At 42.7% G+C, this 18,724-nt stretch overlaps 1 protein-coding gene across 2 annotated transcripts in view; it reads left to right on the plus strand.

Annotated features, from left to right (window-relative positions):
• The window catches only part of LOC142291118 (caspase-1-B-like), a 44,023-nt gene that overhangs the window by 20,347 nt on the left and 4,952 nt on the right, over positions 1-18,724 (plus strand). For both annotated transcript variants that reach the window (XM_075335387.1, XM_075335388.1), the window contains 2 exons: positions 1,993-2,127; positions 6,833-6,942. In XM_075335387.1, coding sequence (XP_075191502.1) covers positions 1,993-2,127; positions 6,833-6,942 — 245 coding nt within the window. The remainder of the gene's footprint in view (positions 1-1,992; positions 2,128-6,832; positions 6,943-18,724) is intronic.

Below are 18,724 nucleotides of genomic sequence, written 5' to 3' on the forward strand. Positions count from 1 at the left end.
CAGGTTTTTGCTATTTAATCTGAGAGTAGCATTATATGGAGCATGAAAGCCTGATGCCAGGGATTTGTCACTTATGTGTGTTGTAGTTTCAATGCAATCAGTGTTTTATCACCAAGAGATTATCACTTTCAGACTACAGCTCACATGCAGACAAGTCAGGCTAATCTGTTATTGAATGTTCTCAGTGAGAGGAACAAAATTATAATCTTGTGATACCTTTTAATGGCTAACTAAAATAAAATAAAGTGATGTTACAAAGCAAGCTTTCCAGACATTTCGAGGTCCCTTCATCAGGCATAGTATGACAAAATATCTGAAGAAACACAAATATATGCACAAGCAGAGCAGAGGAATGGCATAATAAAAGACATTTAAATAAACAAACACTGAGCTTAGAAAGTGAATAATTAGCTTTGATTAGTGGTGTGAGAGTTTTATTGTCCCAATATCCATGTAGGATCAGAGGTCTGGTGAATCTCTGGAATGACTCCTCAGATTTTGTAATGGGCCATGAATCCTCCTGACAGATTAAGTCCTGTGTCCACAGAGTTAAACATTGTGATGAATTTGTATTCCCAGACCCTGTGATGGCTCTGTGATCTGAAGTTGCCTTTTAATATGACAACTTTCATGTGGTTTATGTTGTGTCCTGGAGCACAGAAATGTTTGGCTACAGGTAAATAATTTTTTTTGTCTCTAATTGTGTGGCGGTGAGATCTCATCCTTGCTTTGTCTCTGTCCTGTTTCTCCAACATAGAGGCCCCCAATAGGACATATAGTGCACAGGATTAAGTACACCACATTGGAAGAGGAACAGATAGGCTAATCTGTGTAACCCCACCAGTGATTAGCAGCTTGCTCACAATGCATAGTGTACACAGGAAGCTGCCAGTCAGCTGCTGCATTAAAGAAGTGGAACCAGTTGGGGACCACCTAGAAGAAGTTTGTTCTTTCTATTCTTGGCTGCTTTTTAAATCTTGTTTCTTATAAAAAGCCACAGCGTTACAGGGTGATACAGATGTCTGTAATGAGGGAGCCAGTCTATGATTCATGCTGCCCATAGCTCAGACAGGTTCCCTTTAAAGAGGTTGTCCACTAGTAGGAAAACCCCTTCTTATACCTCATGTTTGCCTTATTAAAATAAAAAGGCTTATACTCTGCTCTGCTGTTAGCGCGTTGTCACGTCATGGAAGCCCAGCGCCCAATCACCGCCGTATTCTCTCCCCACATTCAGACATATGAGTTATCAACAGGAAGCGAGCTGCAGCAGTAGATCTCACTGGTGATTCCAGGGATCAGTCCCTTAGACTTTATGCTGTAGTTTTAATACAATAAGTGTTTTATCAGCAGGACATCATCACTAGAGGACTATGTCTCAAAGTGCTGGCCAGTCCAGCTCATCTGTGTAACCCCGCCCCCACCACTGATTGGCAGATAGCTGACAATGCACAGTGTACAGGAAGCTGCTAGTGAGGGGTGTGGGCGGGGTTATGCAAAGCAGAAGGCAGGAATGCTACTTATATGTCAGTCAAAACAAGTATTCTATGAACACTGCAACAAGCAACCCAGTAAGTGACACATCGCTGGAATTAGGCTCTCAGCTCCTACATCATGCTGCGCTCTGATTCCATAGCAAAAACCTTCTGACTGATTCCCTTTAAGTCTGCTTGTTTAAAAGTAACATCCCTTAAGGGTAGTTTCACCTTATTACTAACTTTCACTTTCTTTACAAAAAAAAAAATTGCAAAAATTCTGAGCTCCTGCATGAGCGCATGGAGAGAGCGGGTAACTGGTTTCTATTGATGTGAGCAACGAAAAACTAATAAAAAAGATACATACCCTTCAAGCGAAAAAAATAAATATGCAAAACTATAGAAAACAATATTACTGAAGTTGTGTAGATTGAGGAATGGAAGGATTTTTTGTAGTAAACATATCTTTGTAAAAGTAATATGGAATATTTCAGACTAAGAATCAAATATTTTCCTACAGAAGAGAGGAGTAGGACAATGGTCAGTGACGGGGCTCAGCCATCCCAAAGCATCCAACAAAACGATTTGGAAGATGATGCTGGGAGCTTTGTTCTGAAGGAGACCGACTTCATCTGCTTCTATTCTACAACACCAGGTACATCAATGTACTTACCTACAATTAACAAACTTTTCCACTTTTTCAGCGCTGTCTGTTACCAAGTTGCCAAATGCATTTATTTATAATAACCCATTGTAATGTAAATATATTGTAAGCTTTATAGAGATACTAGCTGTAGTACCCGGCGTTGCCCAGGATAGTAACTGTTTCTCGGTCTCTCTCCCAGTCTCTCTCTGTCTGTCTCTCTATCTCTCTGTCTGTCTCCTGTCTGTCTCTCTATCTCTTTCTGTCGCTTTCCCTGTCTGCTCCTGTCTGTCTCTGTCTGTCTGTGTCTCTCTGTCTGTCTGTGTGTCTCTTTCCCTGTCTGCTTCTGTCTGTCTCTGTCTGTCTCTTTCCCTGTCTGCATCTATCTCTGTCTGTCTCTGTCTGTCTGTCTCTTGGCCTGTCAGTCTTTGTCTGTCTGTCTCTTTCTCTGTCTACTTCTGTCTGTCTCTGTCTGTCTGTTTCTTTCCCTGTCTCTCTGTATCTCTTTGTCTGTCTCTCTCTGTCTGTCTCTGTCTATTTGTCTGTCTATCTGTGTCTGTCTCTGTCTGTATGTCTGTCTGTGTCTTTGTCTGTCTGTTTCTGTCTCTGTCAGTGGGTCTCTGTCTCTGTCTCTATCAGTGTCTAACTGTCTGTCTCTGTAGCAGTCTCTCTGTCTGTCTCTCTTTTTGTCTTTCTCTATCCCTCTGTGTGTCTGTCTTTGTGTGTCTGTGTCTCTTTCCCTGTCTATCTATTTCTCTATCTCTCTGTCTGTTTCTCTGTCTGTCTCCTTACTTGTCTGCTTGTCTCTCTCTTTCCCTCTATGTCTCTTTCCCTGTCTATCTCTTTCCCTGTCTGCCTCTGTCTCTTTCCCTGTCTGCCTCTGTCTCTTTCCTTGTCTGCCTCTGTCTCATTCCCTGTCTGTGTGCCTTTTTTCCCCTGTCTGCCTGCCTGTCTCTTTCTCTGTCTGTCTCTTTTTTCCCTGTCTATCTCTGTCTGTCTCTTTCCCTGTCTATCTCTGTCTGTCTGTCTGTCTCTTTGCCTGTCTGCCTTTGTCTGTTTGTTTTTTGCCCCATGTGTCCTTCTGTTTTTTTTTCCTATCGGTCTCTGTTTGTCTCTGTCCCTTTCCCTGTGTGCCTCTTTCTCAGTCTGTGTCTGTCTCCCCACTGACATCATATTCCCTCACACATAAGCTTCTTATACTATGAATGTCCTTTGTTCCTATAGCAACCAATCACAGCTGCTATTAATAGCCTGTAGCGCGCAGCTCCATTCACTTTAATGGAGGTTTTTTGGAGAGTAACTGTAAAGCGTGGGGTTACATTTTCCTGTCAAAACATAGTCTATGATGTTCCCTGAGTCACATGGGGCATATGTGCAAAATTTTGTGATTGTAAGTGTGATGGTGCGGATTCCTTTAGCGGATATACACACATACACTCAGCTTTATATATTAGACTAAAACACGGTGTGCTCGGCTCTTCATCATGAGGATGCTGTATAGGATTTATCCAAAGTGGACACCTTATGTAAGCCACATCTGGGCTGAGAATAGGCATATGCCATCCATTTTATTAAAGAATGCCTTCATGAAGTTTTCTTAGAGACATTTTTCAAGAGTCAACATTGATGGCCTACCGCAAATGTGCCCATCGATATTAGACTAAAGCGGGCTTTACACGCAACGACATCGCTAACGAGATGTCGTTGGGGTCACGAAATTCGTGACACACATCCGGCCTCGTTAGCGAAAACGTTGCGTGTGAAATGCATGAACGACCGTTAAACGATCAAAATTACTCACCTAATCATTGATCGTTGACCGGTCGTTCTAATCCCAATTATCGTTGCTGTTGCAGGACGCAGGTTGTTCGTCGTTCCTGCGGCAGCACACATCGCTATGTGTGACACCGCAGGAACGAGGAACTACAGCGTACCTGCGGTCGCCGACAATGAGGTGGGTGGGATGTTACGGCCGCTAATCTCCGCCCCTCCGCTTCTATTGGGCGGCCGCTTAGTGACGCCGCTGTGACATCTCACGAACCGCCCCCTTAGAAAGGAGGCGGTTCGCCGGCAACAGCGACGTTGCTAAGAAGGTAAGTAAGGGTGTGACGGGTGTTAGCGATGTTGTGCGCTACAGGCAGCGATTTGCTCGTGACGCACAACCGACAGGGGCGGGTGACATCGATACGTTGTAAAATTGAACAAATTGAGCCATATCGCCCCAAAAATCTTTCATTCTTGGATTATTTATCTTTGGAAGAACGTGTTTTCAATGATCATGTCTTCTTCAACCCATTTAGTGAAAATATATGGCCCATTGAATTACTACAATGGCCATATGGTTCAAAATGTGTCACCAAAATGATTATTCATCATCATTAATCTACAAGTGCATCTCAATAAATTAGAATATCATCAAAAAGTTAATTTATTTACGTAATTCAATACATAAAGGGAAATGCATATATTATATAGAGTCATTCCACACAGAGGGATGTATTTCAAGTGTTTATTTCTGTTAATGTTGATGATTATGGCTTACAGCCAATGAAAACCCAAAAGTCATTATCTCAGAAAAGAAGACCAACTGGAAAAATGTTGGCCTACTGAAAAGTCTGTACAGTAAATGCCTCAATACTTGGCTGGGGCTCCTTTTGCATGAATTACTGCATCAATGCGGCGTGGCATGGAGGCGATCAGCCTGTGGCACTGCTGAGGTGTTATGGAAGCCCAGGTTGCTTTCATAGCAGCCTTCAGCTCATCTGCATTGTTGGTCTGGTGTCTCTCATCTTCCTCTTAAAAAAACCCTCATAGATTCTCTATGGGGTTTAGGTCAGGCGAGTTTGCTGGCCAATCAAGCACAGTGATACTGTGGTTATTAAGTCAGGTATTGGTACTTTTGGCAGTGTGGACAGGTGCCAAGTGATGCTGGAAAATTAAATTTCCATCTCCAAAAAGCTTTACAGCAGAGGGAAGAATGAAGTGCTCTAAAGTTTCCTGGTAGATTGCTGCGCTGACTTGGGTCTTGATAAAACACAGTGGACATACACCAGCAGATGAGATGGCTCCCCAAACCATCACTGATTGTGGAAACTTCACACTAGACCTCAAGCAGCTTGGATTGTTGTCTCTCCACTCTTCCTCCAGACTCTGGGACCTTGATTTCCAAATGAAATGCAAAATTTACTTTCTTCTGAACACAACACCTTGGACCACGGAGCAACACTCCAGTTATTTTTTCTCCTTGGCCCAGGTAAGACGTTTCTGGTGTTGTCTATTGGTCATGAGTGGCTTGACACAAGGAATGGGACGATTGTAGCTCATGTCCTGGATACATCTGTGTGTGGTGGCTCTTGAAGCACTGACTCCAGCAGCAGTCCACTCCTTGTGAATCTTCCCCAAATTTTTTAATGGCCTTTTCTTAACAATCCTATCAAGGCTGCGATTATCCCGGTTGCTTTGTGCACCTTTTTCTACCACACTTTTTCCTTCCACTCAACTTTCCGTTAATATGCTTGGATACAGCACTATGTGAACAGCCAGCTTCTTTAGGAATGACCTTTTGTGGCATACCCTCCTTGTGGAGTGTGTCAATGACTGCCTTCTGGACATCTGTCAAGTCAGCAGTTTTCCCCATGATTGTATAGCCTACTGAACCAGACTAAGGCACCATTTTAAACGCTTAGGAAGCCTTTGCAGGTGTTTTGTGGTAATTATTCTAATTTTCTCCAATAATGACTTTTGTTTGTTAATTGGCTGTAAGCTATAATCATCAACATTAACAGAAATAAACACTTTAGAGATAAAAAGGGGAATCGGGTTTGTATGCTACGCTATCACCAGGATGCGACGTTGATTAAATATTCTCTTTATTCATGCACCGGTCAAGTCAACGCGTTTCCGAGGTCGCAGCCTCCTTCATCAGGACATCAGAAAAATGTAACAATCATTGTTGATTTTCTCTGATGTCCTATTTGCGCTATCATTTCCACAGTGTCTCCTCCTGTTTGTAGAAATAAACACTTGAAATAGACCACTCTGTGTGTAATGACTCTATATAATATGCGTTTCCCTTTTTGTATTGAATTACTGAAATAAATTAACTTTTTGATGATATTCTTATTTATTGAGATGCACCTGTATCTATATCTAATCTGCATGGCCAATTTGGAGAATAAAATATGACAGTATGCACGAGTTCTTGCTATAGCTATGTAAAGAAGGAAGAGGCCCAAGAAGGAAAGGGCCCATTCATTTTGAGTGGGTCACAGAGTTCAAACATGGATAGCTTTTCCTAAGAATAAGCCATCAGATTTTTACAAGCCCAGTGTCAGATGTCAATGGACAGATCCTTTTTTATTCTCTGGAGAGTAGCTGCCATCAGATTAGGTGGTAGGAAAATTCTCCTCTCTGTTTATTGAGAATTCAGCACGTTCATCCAAACTGGGCATGCATATGTGTAATGAGTCAGAGGAAAAAAATGTCATCCAACAGAAGGAAAACCTGGAATGGCACAACACAAAATTTAAAAAAAGATGGTGCAGAAGTATTATTTTATGGGGAATACAAGGATTTATTAAATCCACAGTGGAGTGGTGATAACTTGTAGAAACCACATTACGTTTATTCGGACGTTTGAGAGTCTACGCCCAAGTTTTATACTAAAATATTGTTCTAATTTTCTGACATGCAGATATTTTTGTCTTTTTGTCACCAGATACCGTTTCCTTTAGAGATCCCGCCTCTGGCTCCTTGTTTATTCAACAATTGATTAGCGACATGAAAAAAGATGCTCACAATTCACCAGTACAGGATATCTTCCAAAAAGTAAGAATTCCTAGAAAATTTGTATAAGTATATAATGATGACAGTGGTCAGCATAGAATTGTGGACCTTCACATTAAGTTTAATCTTCTGTGGTGAACATTGATTTGGTAAAGTTAGAGGTTGTGCACTACTTTTACATTGATGGCATATCCTAAGGAGAGGTCATCAATGTCTAATCGGCTGGAGTCTGACACCCCGCAGCCCCGCCGATCAGCTGTTGTTGTGGCCGGCGTCGGTAGCAGTCAACTGGAAATGCTCAGTTCCAGAGCTGCCTCATCAACGGATAGTGGCCGCGGCTGGGTACCCCACATCCGCCTCCTATTCAAATCAATGGGAGGCGGATGTGCAGTACCTGGCCACAGTCACTATCAGTTGACGAAGCAGCTCTGGAACTGAGCGTTTCTGGCCTGCTACCGCCACTGGCCATGAGAGCAGCTGATTGCCAGAGGCACTGGGTATCGGACCACAGCTGATCAGACATTGATGACCTATCCTAATGATAGGCCATCAATGTAAAAGTAGTGGACAACCCATTTAACCACCTAATGCCCGATGATGGATAAATCCATCATGGAGTGGGTCGGTGTGTAAGGAGCAGTCTCAAGAGCAGCATCATTCAGACTGCACAGTCCTAGGTGGGCATCTGTTCTGGGCACCCATTATTCCTCCTCGCCATGTAACTGTAGAGTGATTGGATGATTTACAATGGTATCCTGGAGCCTAATGAAAGCCCCTATCACTGCCATGTTGGTACTCCTGTGGAACCCAGTATGTAACATCACAGAACACCATGATTAGGACTAAACATGGCAATATTGAAGTATGATAGTATGTGAGCCAAGCAACCGAATTCTCAGTTTCAAGTTCCTAACTGAAAGAAAAGTAAAAAATAAAAATGTTATAAAAACATTAAAAAATACAAATTTAAAATTAAACATTTCTCCAGTTCAAATTAAAAAAAAAATAAGAAAAAATCATATTTGGTGTTGTTGATTGCTGCGTTAATAAGGGTCTCTAATTAGTTAATCATTTCAGGTATACAGGAGAAATGGGATTTTCGCCGCGCTCACACCACAATGCTCATAAATATTAAATTTATGTCTTTTTTATTCTTTGTAGGCACAGGTCAACGCATTTCAAGGGACTCGGCCCTCTTCATCAGTACAGCAGACCAAAAGAACATAAATAACTATATAAATCTATTGATATTTATGTTCTTTTGGTCTGCTGTCCCGATGAAGAGGGCTGAGTCCCTTGAAACGCGTTGACCTGTGCCTACAAAGAATAAAAAAGACATAAATTTAATATTTACGAGCAGTATGGTGTGAGCGCGGCGAAAATCCTATTTCTCCTGTATACCTGAATTGCCTACCTTGAGGAGCTGCAGCTAAGCACCTTTTTTTGGCCATTATAGAGGTTGTGGCTGGCACAACCGCTATAGATGAGTGGACTTTACTTTTATACACAAGTGTTTTTATCGGTTAAGACCCTATTGCGCTTTTCTTTTCTGCAGTTCCTGTGATTAATTAGTTAATCATAAAATTGTTTAATCCATATGGTAAATGCCAATATAGCTGAAGCATACAAGACAAATAGAAAAATAGCAATAAATCACTGATTAAATGTACAGCCAGATAAATGAAGAGGCACAGACGTCTTATTTCTCACACTTCAATGCTTCTTTATTTATTTGCCATTTATCTGAACCTTTAACCATTACATTTTACTATTTTTATGGTGTATCTCCTTGTCATGTAATTAGCATACAAATTACTGCTGTCTGTAATCTATTTCCAGGTGCCCCCTCCTTTATTCCATACTTCTATTGTGCTCCACTTTTTAATGTGTCATTTGTATATTACAATTTAATAAAGTGATTTATTCATATTCTTCTGCTTGCTTTGCATCCTTCAGCTACATTAGTGGTTTTTATTAGTGATTCTTTTGGGCTTTAACACTTGGATTGTGGCAGTAGGTGTTCCCTATGGTAGACGTCATAAAGCACACAGAGTAAAAAAAAACAAAATTATCAAATTGAGTCACTACACCTCCCTAAAAAGAAACAAACTATAAATATTGAGCAATTGAAAACTAAAGCTCAGTGTACAACAAAATGTATCATACAGTCCTATTGGCAAAAAAAAGTTACAGGTTTCAAGAAATGAAGGCACAAACCAACATATATTTTTTATTTTATTTTTTTTTTAGGAATTTCAGCATTCCCTTAAGTCATTAATAGAATATAAAATCTATACAAGTTTGCTATCACTAAATTAATTTTGTCCTGGGGAATCATAATGCCGGGTCACTTTCACTAGATAATAAAAGTTGTTTGTTTAAAAAAAAAACAAAACAATGGAGGAATTGCATTTTTCCTATTTTTCTGACTACTATATGGTTAAGTAAAAGTTTTGTATTTTTTTTTTTTACAAAAATGTATGTGTATTATTAAAGAAACTCTCCCATGAAGGTTTTTTAGTAGTGGTGGAGTGAGTGTATTAATATCATCTACTGTCAAATTCTCCAGTATCAAGCGTGGTTCTGCTCCTCTTCACAGTGATGTCCCCGCTCTTCAGACTGACGGGATCACGCTGCAATATATGTAACCCTGATGTGGCTTTTACAATGTAAACCTATGGAGCATCAAAAGTACAGTTACATTGTAAGGGTATGCTCACACGAGTGTATGACTCGGACAAGTGCAATGCGAGTAAATCTCATATTGCACTTGGACCAGTGTTATTAATGAGGGCGAACAGATGGTCAGCTTTTTTCTCATCCAGATTCTGGATGAGGGAAAAGTCGCAGCATGCTGCGATTGTCAGCGAGAGCTATGTCACTCGCACCCATACAAGTCTATGAGTGTGAGTGAAATATCAGACTGTACTAAGATGTCATCCGAGTGCAGTGCGATATATGCACAGGCTGACAATGGAGGAGATGGAGAGATTAATCCCTCCCTCTCCTCTGCAGCTCCCACCCTCTCCTCCACAGCTGTGATCTGATTGCAGATCGGATCACAGTTGCATGACACTCAGCTCATGCTGGCAGCACAGCTGGAGCTGAGGGTCATTAGCATATCACATCCGATGCACTTGCATCGGATGCCATACCATTGTATGAATCCAGCAAACTGGAAAGTTTGAAGAGCAGTGATGTCACTGAGAAGAGGAGCAGAACAGAGCTGAATCTCAGAGACGGTGAGTGCATTAACACACACACCATATTATAACACCAGAAATACATAGGTATAATGAAGAAAAAATCTTTTTGGGAGAGCTCCTATAAGGTATATAATAAAAAAAACAAAACAAAACAAATGATAGTTACCAAAAAAACAAAAAAAAAGACTATTCCACCAAAAATCTGATCCAGTGGAATTTATTTCACAGGGTCCTTATGGAATATATTAATAAAGACAAACTTGAAAGGGCTTAAACTTAAAAAGCCTTTAATCCCTGGTTGCAGTTTTTTTGTAAAAAAAACGTGCTGTTGTTAATTTCCCTGTTTTTTTTTTATTTTATTTTATTTTTTAGTCCCTTTAGGGGATTTTTACCTGTGATTGTTTGATTTCTTATATAAAATGAAATCACGATTCTACTATGGAACACAAACTGTGGATGAGCTTCACAGGAGGTCCAAGATTGCAGTAACAGGTGCCTTTAGCAGGTGCCCGGAAGTAATAACAACCCAAAGCTTGGCACCGGCAATGATGTAGTTTTAAATGCCGTGATCACTGATTGAATGGTTAAGTAGCAGCAATCAGAGCTAACTCTAGTCACTCCTGTTACAAGCAGATGCTGACTATATAATACACCCGCCACAGTCATATGATGTAATTGAACATTATGTGGTTGCGAAAGGGCTAATAAGTAAATTGTGAAATTGCCTGTATTCACAAGCATTATTCAAGAATAAACATTTATGAAGATGGGAATACTTTATTAATATTAATATTCTATATGAAACAAGTTTTTAGAGGTGTCCACTGGATTGTTTCAGGGAAGGGCTGCTGGCTATAACAACACACAAGAGGCAAGAGAATAGTCTGGTAGCCGGGTCAGAAGTTAGACCAATTAGCAAATGTATACCCATTAAAATTAATTTTTATTATTGTTATTAAAAAAAAATAATAATTCCAACCATAAAAACACACAATGTGCGTGTAGTCTGTAAGTGCACACTTGGTAGCAGGTATTAGAAGATGATATGGAGGTGAGGGTGAATAATAGATATACGAGTCAAAAATGGACACAGGTGGATATGGCAGCACTACTAGGAGGGAGGTATTAAGCTCCCGGATCCAGACGTTCGGGCCCCATGGGACATTGAGACCGGGCACTTAGTATCTTATAGGTGGCATCTTGGGACAACTGGGTTGCGATTCTGCTCCCAGTTGCCTTGTTTTGATCCCCTGATGAACCCCAACAACTAGTGGGGTGAAACGCGTAGGCTTAAGGAAGTGTGTACCTACACAATACCAGGCACAATATTTAATTGATTTGTCATGAAGATTGGGAGAAATATGGCATCTGACTATGGATATCCACTGTAGCCCAGGAGGACTACCAACAAACAGTAGGGTACTGACATCTATGGTGATACTTTACTGTATGTTATAATACATCAATCATTATAACTATGACTATAGGTTTTCTAAATATATTGCAGAGTATTTATCCATATCAGAGATCCCTATATCTGTGATATATTGCTAAGAATAGGATTGTGATTTTCAGTCTAACACAAGAAAGGGGGTTGTTGCTGGCACTGGCCCCATGGTACCAAATATGAAGTCCTAATCTGGCCAATATAATTATAATCGGTGGATTGAACTGTATCTGTACTGTTAGTCTACCAAAAATATTTTAATACTTTCCCGTGTTGTGTCTGGCAGCTATGTGCTGATTTACTGCACCTTGAACTTTTGGAGACTAGTGGTGGGTATATTGTATGGTAGATAGGAGCAGAGAGTGGAATGGGGGCATCACACACGTAGGGTGCTTAAAGCCCCATTGTGAGGTAGGACCAAGAGAAGGGAAAGGTATATCCTGCAGTGTCCATTTTTGACTCGTATAATCTATTATTCACCCTCACCTCAGGCCCCTCCATATCATCTTCTAATACCTTCTACCAAGTGTGCACTTACACACTACACGCACATTGTGTGTTTGTTTGTATGGTTGGAATGATTTGTTTTTTAATATAAATAATAAAAAATAATTTTAATGGGTATAAATTTGCTAATTGGTCTAACTCCTTGAAGTACCCCTGATATGCTTTTGGTCTATAGCCGGGCCAGAACCAGGAGGTCTGTGCAGGGACAAAATTGTAAGGCAGGAGAGTAGTTGAAGAATGAGCCAAGGTCAAAATCAGGAATGTCTACAGGGAATACAGGCAGGCTATCCAAAAGTTCACTAATGCTAGTTAAAGGGAACCTGTCAGCAGGTTTTTGCTACCTCATCTGAGAAGAGAGTGATGTTGGCAAAGAAATCCTGAATCCAATGATGCATCACTTAGATTATTGGTTGCAGCCGTTCTGACACATTCAAAAATTTTAGTTTTAGCATGTAGTAGCTGCTCCTGCCCACACCAGGCTTTCAGTGTACATTTCCATAGACAAACACTTCTAATCACAGAGGGGGAGTAGTCGGACTTGAGCTCACGTGCTGCACCCTACGTGTGTGATGCCCCCATTCCACTCTCTGCTCCTATCTACCATACAATATACCCACCACTAGTCTCCAAAAGTTCAAGGTGCAGTAAATCAGCACATAGCTGCCAGACACAACACGGGAAAGTATTAAAATATTTTTGGTAGACTAACAATACAGATACAGTTCAATCCACCGATTATAATTATATTGGCCAGATTAGGACTTCATATTTGGTACCATGGGGCCAGTGCCAGCAACAACCCCCTTTCTTGTGTTAGACTGAAAATCACAATCCTATTCTTAGCAATATATCACAGATATAGGGATCTCTGATATGGATAAATACTCTGCAATATATTTAGAAAACCTATAGTCATAGTTATAATGATTGATGTATTATAACATACAGTAAAGTATCACCATAGATGTCAGTAGGATACCCTACTGTTTGTTGGTAGTCCTCCTGGGCTACAGTGGATATCCATAGTCAGATGCCATATTTCTCACAATCTTCATGACAAATCAAAATGATAAAGCTACTAAAGCTTAAAGTAACATTGCAGGTAAACAAAAATACACTTTGTGATAAGAGACGCCTGGCTGTAATATGTACAGTATGTCAACCCTTGCAGCATCCTATCTTCAGATTACATAGCAAGAATCTGTTGACAGATACCCATTAAGTGATAATGGCAGTGAACAGAAGGCTTTCAGTAGCTAAATTGCGTGTAGCTCTGCCCAGGCCACATCACAGGGAGAAAACACTAAAGGGTGCTTTACACGCTGTGACATCGCTAGCGATAGCTAGCGATGTCATGCACGATAGCACCCGCCCACGTCGAGGTTTCGTCATGGGGATGATTGCTGCCGTAGCAAACAATATCGCTACGACAGCATCCCACACACACACCTGCTTAGCGATGTCGCTGGAAACACCGAACAATCTCTCCTTTAAAGGGGCGGTTCTTCGGCGTTACAGCGGCATCACTAAGCGGCCGCCCAATAGCAGAGGAGAGGCGGAGATGAGCGGCCGGAACATGCTGCCCACCTCCTTCCTTCCTCATTGCCGGTGGACGCAGGTAAGGAGATGTTCGTCGTTCCTGCCGTGTCACACATAGCGATGTGTGATGCTGCAGGAACGACGAACAACCAGCGGCATGCACCACCGATATTATGAAAAGGAGCGACGTGTCAACGATCAACGATTTTTGACGTTTTTGTGATCGGTGATCATCGCTCCTTTTAGTCACACACAACGATATCGCTAACGGCACCGGATGTGCGTCACGAACACCGTGACCCCGACGATTTATCGTTAGTGATATCGTTGTGTGTAAAGTAACCTTTAGAGTAGTTAACTCTCGATCTCACAGCCCAGACAGAACTACAAGTCCTAGAGGATACAGAACTAGAGTTGTCACCTCACATCACTTACAACAAGAATGTGGCACCACCCAATGACAATTGTCCCCCCGTCCTTGCCCCCATCCTGTAATAATGTCTTTTATCCTGGCCGCTTTCCTGTAATAATGTAAACTAACCTGCCGCTCCACTCCAACACATTTGTTTCTAAATAAATTATTTTTCTAAGGGTACTTTCACACTTGCGTTGAACGGTATCCGTTGCATTGCGTTGTGTAACGGATGCAACGGATGTGTTGCATATAGTGGCACAACGGATGCAACGGATGCTGCAAAACAACGCAATTCGTTTTGATTTTTTTTTATTTTTTTTTTACAGTTTTACCAGCGGCAGACTATTGTAAACGATCAGCTGATCGCTCCCAGTAGCCGGCCGCCGGGTGATCAGCTGATCGCTCCCAGTAGCCGGCCGCCGGGTGATCAGCTGATCGCTCCCTGCAGCCGGCCGCCGGGTGATCAGCTGAGCGCTGTCACTTGCCGGCGGCCGGGCATGCCGGCGGCCGGGCATGCCAGCGGGCGGGAGCTCAGCTGAGCGCTGTGACTTGCCGGCGGCCGGGCATGCCGGTGGCCGGTCGCTCAGCTGAGCGCTGTCGCTTGCTGACGGCCGGGCGCTCAGCTGAACGTTCGGCCACCGCGAGCCAAAATAAAGTTTGATTTTAAAAAAAAAAGAGCATGCGCAGTGGAATCCAGAGGATTCCGCTGCTCAAAATAACGTTACATGCTGCGTTCCTCCCGCTGGGCGGAAGCAACGGAGCGTCGCCCAGCGGAAGCAACGCAGGTCCTTTTGGTACAATCCGTCACCCATACAAGTCTATGGGAAACAGCGGAATCCGTTAACGGATTCCGCTGTTTTCCAAAAGGGCAGATTGTAACGGAAGGAAATAAACGCAAGTGTGAAAGTACCCTTAGCTATCCCAGCTCACGCCCAAAGAAGTGTCATCTTCCTTCTCCATAGTTGGTGTAGAGGCAGGGCATTGCATGGCAGTGAGGTCATGTGCTGCCTGTGACAGGCCAATTAGAGGCTGCCAACCTGTATAGCTATTCTGGTGCAGGGAACATGTCGCTCTCTGCACCGCAATACATTTCAGCTGAATGTATGTCCTCGGATGCACATTCAGTTCAAACCCATGCTGGAGTAGAGGTGCCCCCTGACTCCACAGGCTCAGTTGCAGTTGCACACCATGCGACCGTGATTGTTATGATCCTGAACATACGCACTGCAATGTCAAAATGCCTTGCTTTCCACATTCCATCATCTGTCACTTCTTTTACCAACTTTAGGCTTTGAAAGTCGTGAAGTGGATAAAAGAAGTTACCTGATCAATTCTGGTGGCTTCAGCTTAGATGCCTCCCCTATTTTATATAGAGAATGTTAAAAAATGTTTACAGCGGTGGAAAAAACGCTGCAAAAGTCATTTAAGAAAACGTGAGAAAAGACTCTTCAGGGAAAACACTGTCATTATTTTACTGAAAAATCTTCATACAACAAAAACTATATGGGTTCAATGGAGTCTGCATGAGGCTGTGTACACACAACCTAAGGGGCACTTTGCACACTACAACATCGCAGGTGCAGTGTCGGAGGGGTCAAATCGAAAGTGACGCACATCTGGTGTCGCTCTCGACATCGTAGTGTGTAAATCCTTTCTGATACGATTAACGAGCGCAAAAGCGTCGTAATCGTATCACTGGTGTAGTGTCGGTCATTTCCATTAATTGGGAAATACCGATGTTACGATGTTCCTCGTTTCTGCGGCAGCACACATCGCTGTGTGTGAAGCCGCAGGAGCAAGGAACATCTCCTACCTGCGTCCTGCGGCTCACGTCGGCTATGTGGAAGGAAGGAGGTGGGCGGGATGTTTACGTCCCACTCATCTCCGCCCCTCCACTTCTATTGGCCGCCTGCCGTGTGACGTCCTTAATAAGGAGGCGGTTTGCCGGCCAGAGCGACGTCGCAGGGCAGGTGAGTGCATGTGAAGCTGCCGTAGCGATAATGTTCGCTACGGCAGCTATCACCATGATATTGCAGCTGCGACGGGGGCGGGGACTATCGCGCACGGCATCGCAGCATCGGCTTGCGATGTCATAGTGTGCAAAGTGCCCCTTAGGCTTCATTCAGAAATTGCCTATGTGTTTTACTCGTGTATTTCATGGATCGGACACTTAAGGCCACTTTATATGCTGCGATCTCGCTAGCGTGCGTACCCGCCCCCATCGGTTGTGCGACATGGGCAAATTGCTGCCCGTGGCGCACAACATCGCCCAGACCCGTCACACAACTTACCTGCCCTGCGACGTCGCTGTGACCGGCGAAACACCTCTTTTCTAAGGGGGCGGTTCGTTCAGCGTCACAGCGACATCACAGCTGAGTCACTGAACCGCCGCCCAATAGAAGCGGAGGGACGGAGATGAGCGGGACGTAACATCCCGCCCACCTCCTTCCTTCCGCATTGCGGGTGGGAGGCAGGTAAGGAGAGATTCCTCGTTCCTGCGGTGTCACACGGAGCGATGTGTGCTGCCGCAGGAACGAGGAACAACTTCGTTACTGCTGCAGCAACGATATTAGAGAATGGACCCCATGTCACTGATGATCGATTTTGCACGTTTTTGCAACGATGCAAAATTGCTCAAAGGTGTCACAAGCAACGGCATCGCTAAAGCGACCGGATGTGCGTCACAAATTCCGTGACCCCAATGAGATCGCTTGAGCGATGTCGCAGCGTGTAAAGCGGCCTTTACCCATTATAGTCTATCGGCTGGATACATCTCAAATTTTTTGTGGACCACGTAATCACACAGACACTTCTATTTATGATCCAAATTATCAAAATCAGCCATACAAACCTATAGATCGGTTAAAATCATGCTATCTGTGACCAATTTGTGTGCTTTCCATGTTTAAGAAATTGCAATGGATAGAATAAACTTTTTTTGAAAAAAAATGTTTTTTGTTTTTTTTTTTTAAATTACTGATGGTAAAATTGGATACACTGAACAAATACTGATGAAAATTGCTCTGCTTTTTTTACATACAGTATACAAAGAAAAAAAACAAATATCTTCAGTAACTTAAAGGGAGAGTTTTTTTCTTTATGTTAAGGGTGCTTTACACGCTGCGATATCGCTAACGATTTATTGTCGGGGTCACGGTGTTTGTGACGCACATCCAGCTTCGTTAGCGACATCGCAGCGTGTGACACGTATGAGCGACCTTCAACGATCGCAAAAGTGGTAAAAATCGTTGGTGTTGGAGAAGTCATCCAAAAACAAAATATCGTTGTCTGGTGAGTAGCGATGTTGTTCGTCGTTCCTGCGGCATCACACATCGCTATGTGTGACACCGCAGGAGCGCCGAACATCTCCTTACCTGCGTCCACTGGCAATGAGGAAGGAAGGAGGTGGGCGGCATGTTACGTCCCGCTCATCTCCGCCCCTCCGCTTCTATTGGCCGGCGGCTTTGTGACTCCGCAGTGACATCGCTATGACGCCGAACGCACCTTCCCCTTGAGTGAGGGATTGTTCGGCGGTCACAGCGACGTCGCTGACAAGGTATGTGCGTGTGACGCTGCCGTAGCGATAATGTTCGCTAAGGCAGCGATCACCAAATGTCGCATGAACGACGGGGGCGGGTGCTATCGCGCTCAACATCGCTAGCAAACGCTAGCAATGTCGCAGCATGTAAAGCACCCTTTACTCTTCTCTTTGCTTTAATATTGATTTTCTCTCGTTTTTTTAATTATTTTATTTATATTTTAAATATTTATTATACGTTTCTATACTTTTTATTATGTTTGCACAGGTTTTAGCAGTGAATGCATAATATGTGTTCACTTATGTCCCCAAATACTCTGATGACAGTGATGAGATGACAATAGTCAAATAGATCACTATTACTGGTGATCTACAGACACATACATGAAGAGAAGAAGCAATTCTTCAAGGAATCCCTAGCAGTTGCTTAATTGTAGAAGGGCAGAAGCGTGTGCCATTAGCAGTTTTCACTGGGTGGGCAGGAAGGGGTTAAGAAGCAAATACTAACTGTATATTATCTAAATTACTAGTCAGAAAAAAATCTTCCCATTTTTCTGGATGAAACTCTGACTGATTTTTCCATTGGGTCATGTCAACCTACCCTTACAGGTTTTCCTCCTGCATTTCTTAGTGCTGCCTTCCTCATAGACTTCACAGCGCTCCTTTTTCATACTCTGTTGTTGCAGGAAAATATGACCAGATGTGCCCATTAATCTTCTTTAATTAAAAAAACTTTGCGTAGAGAAGGTCCTCCACTAGCAGCCAGTATGCAGACAGGAGTACTGTTTAGTCTGTAAAGGAGGAGGACCTTTAAAAAGTCTATATTAGTAAGTGACACAAAATTATGTCCAACACAATTGTAAAAAATATATATAAATGTGACAACCCATTAAAAGGGAGATTTTCTGAAAGCAGCATGATGTAGACAAAGAGAACCTGAATCCAACGATGTATCACTTAGATTACTGGGTGTAGCCATTCTGAAACAATCAATGATTTTAGCTTTAGCAAAGTAGCAGAGCTGAGAGCCCTGTCCTGTCCACACAAGGCTATGTACAGTTCTATAGAGAGACGCTGCTAACCACAGATGGGGCGGAGTCGGACTTGAGCTCAGGAGCTCCTGAGTCCACTAATGATAAAACTGCTGAAGCTTAAACGAATATTGCAGGTAA

The sequence above is a fragment of the Anomaloglossus baeobatrachus genome, chromosome 2 (genome assembly GCF_048569485.1).
Source record: "Anomaloglossus baeobatrachus isolate aAnoBae1 chromosome 2, aAnoBae1.hap1, whole genome shotgun sequence".
NCBI lineage: Eukaryota > Metazoa > Chordata > Amphibia > Anura > Aromobatidae > Anomaloglossus > Anomaloglossus baeobatrachus.